The sequence below is a fragment of the Chiloscyllium plagiosum genome, chromosome 12 (assembly GCF_004010195.1).
Source record: "Chiloscyllium plagiosum isolate BGI_BamShark_2017 chromosome 12, ASM401019v2, whole genome shotgun sequence".
In the NCBI taxonomy this organism is placed as follows: Eukaryota; Metazoa; Chordata; class Chondrichthyes; order Orectolobiformes; family Hemiscylliidae; genus Chiloscyllium; species Chiloscyllium plagiosum.
The window spans coordinates 57,777,961-57,784,264 of NC_057721.1; the positions used below are offsets into that span (position 1 = coordinate 57,777,961).

Here is a 6,304-nt window from a genome sequence, read left to right on the forward strand (position 1 = left end):
TCTAACATACGAGGAACGGCTGAGGATCTTGGGATTGTACTCATTGGAGTTTAGAAGATTAAGGGGCGATCTAATAGAAACTTATAAGATAATACATGGCTTGGAGAGGGTGAATGCTAGGAAATTGTTTCCGTTAGGCGAGGAGACTAGGACCCGTGGGCACAGCCTTAAAATTAGAGGGGGTCAATTCAGAACAGAAATGCGGAGACATTTCTTCAGCCAGAGAATGGTGGGCCTGTGGAATTCACTGCCGCGGAGTGCAGTGGAGGCCGGAACGCTAAATGTCTACAAGGCAGAAATTGATAAATTCTTGATGTCACAAGGAATTAAGGGCTACGGGGAGAATGCAGGTAAGTGGAGTTGAAATACCCATCAGCCATGATTGAATGGCGGAGTGGATTCGATGGGCCGAATGGCCTTCCTTGCACTCCTATGTCTTATGGTCTTATGTTCTTAATGGGTCATGTCGTTTTGTAGCTAGTTTTCTGCCTGTTTGTCCAATGTAGTGTTTGTTACAGTTCTTGCAAGGTATTTTGTAGATGACATTAGTTTTGCTTGTTGCCTGTATAAGGTCTTTATAGCTGCTGTTTTAGTATGCTGGTGGGGTTTGTGGGCTACCATGATGCCAAGGGGTCTGAGTAGTCTGGCAGTCATTTCTGAGATATCTTTGTAGGGGAGAGTGGCGAGGGTTTCTGGGTGTGTTTTATCTGTTTGTTTGGGTTTGTTGCTCAGAAATCGGCGTACTGTGTTCATTGGGTATCCAGTCTTTTTGAATACACTGTATAGGTGATTTTGCCTCTGCTTTGCTCTGCCCTCCTTCCCCTTTTAACAATCATCAGGTCCTGGAGATTTGTCATTCTTCAGTTCCATTAATTCCCCCATTATCGACTGACTTAAGCCAATTTTATTTAGACCCTGTCCCTCATCCTCAGTTAATTTCAGGGCAGCATGGTGGCTCAGTGGTTAGCACTGTTGCCTCACAGTGCCAGGGACCTGGGTTCAATTCCAGCCTCTGGCAACTGTCTGTGTGGAGTTTGCACATTCTCCCCGTGTCTGCGTGGGTTTCCTCCGGGTGCTCCGGTTTCCCCCCACAGTCACAAAGTTATGCAGGTGAAATGGCTATGCCAAATTGCCCATAGTGTTACATGAATTAGTCAGATGGAAATAGGTCGAGATGGGTTACTCTTCGGAGGGTGGTGTGGACTTGTTGGGCCGAAGGGCCTGTTTCCACACAGTAGGGAACCTAATCTAATTTCTTTGGGACTTGCAACAAGTTATCCTCCTCTCTGCTGTGAATACTGAAGCAAAATATTCATTCGCTATGTCTGTCATTTCCCCATGATCACTGACAATATCCCCACTCTCAGCCCTTCAATGGGCCAGTAATTCTCTTAACCAGCTGCTTTCTCTTTATGTAACTATAAAATATCTTGCAAGAAGTTTGACATGAAGAACAATAAGTTTCCTTTCATAATTGTTTTGAGTTGCTTTATAACCATTTTTATAAGCCACTTTGTAGTCCTCTGTTGGTCTCTGTATTTGTCTCATTCTATGGGATCTATACTGCTCTTTACGTTTTTATAAGCCCTTTCTTTTAATTTTATGCTGCCCTTAACGCCTCAGATGTCTACTGCTGCTTTTTTTGAGAGATGGAACTTTTTGCTTTTCATGATGACAAACTGCTTCTGAATAGCATTAAATGTTTCTTTGAATATCCTCCACTTCCTTGGTTGTTTTATCTATTAGCAGAGCTTCCCAGTTAAAGTCAGCTTTGCTTAACTCCAGAATTCTAGTATCCACTCTTTTTACTAATTTCCTATAACTATGACATAAAACTTAATCATGTTATGATCATTATTTGAAAAACAGCGCGCTCACTTAATAAATTAGGCTGATTGCTCATCAATAGATCCAGTATTGCTTGTTTATTTGTCAAATCCAACTCACATTGTTATAGGAAACTATCCCAGACACATTCTAGGATTTTGCAACATTTCTGGCAGGTGCTTGTCTATCACTCTAAGATTAAAATGCCCCATTAATACTATTCTGCCTTTGTGACGTAGTTGTCTTATTTCAGCATTTATTTAACCTAGTACTTATGAGCCGCTACCAAGTGGTCTATATATGATAGTTATTTCAGTTTTAGTTCCTATAGGCTCCTCGGTTCCACCCATAAGGCCTTCACTGATGTTTTCATCTCATTAAATCACTCCACCATATTTGCTTGTTAAATTTGAATAAATTGTTACCTGAACTGCATTAACTAATAAAAGTGCAAACTTGTAAATAAGAGCAGCAGATCCCAGTGGGTACTTATCAGTGAGGTTAAGACAAGCACTGTTCAAGCACAGCTAATAGGAAACTTTAGGCTGTAGATCCATTATAGACTTGTATGGTCCCTTTGTAGCAACAGATGTTTGGACACTTATGATAATACAATACACAACTCTGTACTGTTGTAAATCTGGGTATTCCCATGTGGTCCTTTGTTGCTATGTAGTGTAAGTCTAGGTATTTCCATGTAGCACTATGTTAGGTACTAACAGCATTACAAAATGGTAGTCATGATTTGGAGACACCAGTGTTGGACTGGGGTGTACAAAGTTAAAAAATCACACAACACCAGGTTATAGTCCAACAGGTTTATTTGGAAGCTCTAGCTTTCGGAGCGCTGCTCCTTCAGGTGGTTGTGGAGAATAAGATTGTAAGACACAGAATTTATAGCAAAAGTTTACAGTATGATATAACTGAAATTATATATTGAAAAAGACCTGGATTGTTTAAGTCTCTCATCTTTTAGAATGACCATGTTGGTTTCAGGTCATTCTTATGTAAATCGCACAAACTTTTTTAAAAGTTACATTCTCAAGTGAACTTTAACAATTAGTGTCATGTCTGCCCAGATAATGTCTTGAAGGTGTTAGCTTCCCTGTGTGGGTCAGTTTGTGCCACAATGGTCAGACTGATTCTCATCAAAAGGACGGATTTACAGAAGCTTACATGAATCCATAAATCCATCTTTCGATTAGAATCAATCTGACCATTGTAGTACAAACAGACCCACACAGGGAAGCTAACACCTTCAAGATATTATCTGGGCCAACATGACTCCAATTGTTAAAGTTCACTTGAGAATGTAACTTTTAAAAAAAGTTTGTGCGATTTACATAAGAATGAATTGAAACCAACATGGTCATTCTAAAAAATGAGAAACTTAAAAAAAAAAATCCAGGTCTTTTTCAATATATTTCAGTTATATCACACTGTAAACTTTCACTGTAAATTGTGTCTTACAACCTTATTCTCCATAACCACCTGATGAAGGAGCAGTGCTCCGAAAGCTAGTGTTTCCAAATAAACCTGTTGTACTATATCCTGGTGTTGTGAGATTTTTAACTTTACAAAATGGTGGTAGTTCAGTAGGATTTCCATTGGTGATCTTTTGCTATGGGACTTTCCTCCTTCATGAATCTGATTATTATCTTTTGGTAAACTTTATCCTAGTACTATCCCCAGCTAAAAAGTGTGTTCCTTTTCTGCTCTATTCCTAAATTTCTGTATTCCTAGATTGATTTGTATCTTAAAGAGTAACAGTCCGTTATCTTGCAACTAAATTTCCTACCATTTGTATTTCCATGACGACTTTTGAATGAATTGTAAGGGACCGGGGAATGAAGGCACGGCAAGTGTAGTTCTGAATATTTAGCCTGGATATTTACCAAGGAATGAAGTGTGCAAGATTCAGAAAAGATTGTGGGGAGAAAATATTATTCAAACTGCCTTTTTTCTTAAAACCACAAATATAGATTTGTAAAGTGATTAATAATGTGTTTGTTAATAGAGTAGTTTTACTTTGATGATCCAGTCAGCGCATGTGTGTCGGAATGCTAAATTTTATAGTTATGTTGAGAGTTTGTCTCAGTGTGACATTTTTATCTTGCAGCTTTGCCTCGTGTGTACACTATGCTCTGCTTTTTGGGTATGTTTTATTTATCCTAACTAAAATAAATATAATCAGGTTGTTTGGAAATCAGGCCCATTTTATGCAATTGTCTAATCTACCTTCATTTTCAATTGCAGTGGAAGAAGGCAGCACTTGCTTTAATATTTTGTGTCTTGCAGTTCTTTGCTATGGCCTGGTAAGTAAGCATTTGTGTGCTCAATTTTTTAAAACAAGATGAGGCTTTTTGTCCATTTACATGCATGGCATAATTAATATACTTATTTGATGCTTTACATATTCACTGTAAATGAAATGATTTTTCATTTTGATTTTTCAACTCATTGCAAAATGTCAAGAAAACTGGGCCAAAATGGCATGCGTTACATTACAAGCAAAATTATCTAACAACAGCAGTGTAGGTAATGGTTATGGAAAATTTGCTGCTCTCCTTCTTCACTCAGTACAAACAAGTTCCTGAACAGGGCCTTCTAATCAGCTGGATTCAAAATTAGTTTGTGAGAAGGTGACATTTTCTCCTGGTTTCAAAACCTACTCACTAGTTTGGACAAGTAGTATAATCATTTGAGTATGTTAAATTTGTGAATTTAAAAATAATCTCAAAACTGCTGGGAGAGCTGGTGTAATTTGGAAACAAGGGTGCATTGTGAGTAAACTAGCTCAACAAACCTCGAGGGCACACCTCAATTGACCTGATTTTACTGTTCGAGTGAAAGCAACAGCTTTGACCTTCCAGGATTCTGTCAGAAGATTATTTTTAAACAAAACATTGAATTGTAGACTATCTATAAGCTTTGAATATTTGCAAGTTTAAAGTTGCATGCATTTCTAATAACAAAACTTGTATATATTCAAGAGTAATGGAGCCGAGAGTAATGGATACATCTGTGTGCTGTCTTCACCAACTAAAAACAGGCTCCTGGAAACAGCCTCATAGCCAGCAAAGGGCTAGATTCAAATTTTATTAAATAAAAAAATTAGTTCTAAATTAGTCAGCTGAGAAGGTGACACTTTCTCCTGGTTTCATTATATCTTATAAAATAAAAACAGTAACGCGATTGTGTTTACTGTTCCCATTTGTCATTTTCTATACAAATAAATTGATGCAACCTCATAGGATTACACAATATTTGCTTTGCCATGAGCTCATTACCTTAAAAAAAAAACAATGTGTTCTTCTGTTCCTTGATTGAAAGTGATAGTTTGAACTGTGAATCAACTCAGTCAGTTTATTAACTTGCATTCTTATGTTAATGAATCTAAGACTGAGCATAATGTAAATTCCTTGCTACAGTTGTTAGTTTTTCTATTGAAAAGCTCTGTAGAATATAAAAATTGTGTATCAGAGGCATCCAATTATATTATTTTATACATAGAAATATTGACCAAAAAAATTAGTCACAAGGTTGAACTTAAACAGATTCAATCAGCTTTGTGTTCAGTTTATTTACCGGTTATGCATAATGCTGTTTTTTGCATACTCCAGGCAAGGGAAGCCCATGGCTGGGCTGTCCTTTTTGATGAAGTAGAACTGTTTCAAATAAGTTACCAAGAATAAGTGGTTCAGTTTAGTGTTGGTACAGTAACTCCAGTGACTCTTGTCTCCCTCTCTTTGTTACAGGTATAGTATATCATACATTCCATTTGCAAGGTGAGTTGTACAATAATCATGAACTAGGTTGACTGTGCTTCAGGGCAAGAAATAAAATTCAAGAAATACACAAATGCATGTTTAGGTGCACTCTTCAACAGAATTGAAAGTTGAAGATGTTTTTTTTTAAAAACCTCTTAGCCTGATTTCTTCCCAGCTCTGATGTTTGGACTCTCTATATTTTACCTCCACATCAAAGAAGTATTAAAATGAGTGTTATCAATCTGAGTTAATGATTCTGGTGGTGACTTTTTCCACTGGAGTCAATTATGAACATCCCTACTTGTAGGGCTATTGAGGCAGCAAGAGGTCACTGTCCACATTGGAACTAACGACATAGGAAGGGAAAAGGTTGAGATTCTGAAGAGTGATTCCAGAGAGTTAGGCAGGAATTTGAAAAAAAGGTTCTCAAGAGTAGTAATATCTGGATTACTCCCAGTGCTACGAGCTAGTGAGGGCAGGAATAGGAGGATAGAGCAGATTAATGCATGGCTGAGAAGCTGGTGTATGGGAGAAGGATTCACATTTTTGGATCATTGGAATCTCTTTCGGGGTAGAAGTAACTTGTACAAGAAGGACAGATTGCACCTAAATTGAAAGGGGACTAATATACTGGCAGGCAAATTTGCCAGAGCTGCTCGGGAGGATTTAAACTAGTAAGGTGGTGGTGGGGGATTGAAACTAGTATA

At 37.8% G+C, this 6,304-nt stretch overlaps 1 protein-coding gene across 2 annotated transcripts in view; it reads left to right on the top strand.

The window, feature by feature from the left end:
* LOC122555308 (vesicle transport protein SFT2B-like) overlaps positions 1-6,304 on the top strand; it is a 42,418-nt gene that overhangs the window by 28,695 nt on the left and 7,419 nt on the right. For both annotated transcript variants that reach the window (XM_043701173.1, XM_043701174.1), the window contains 3 exons: positions 3,947-3,982; positions 4,084-4,142; positions 5,586-5,615. In XM_043701173.1, coding sequence (XP_043557108.1) covers positions 3,947-3,982; positions 4,084-4,142; positions 5,586-5,615 — 125 coding nt within the window. The remainder of the gene's footprint in view (positions 1-3,946; positions 3,983-4,083; positions 4,143-5,585; positions 5,616-6,304) is intronic.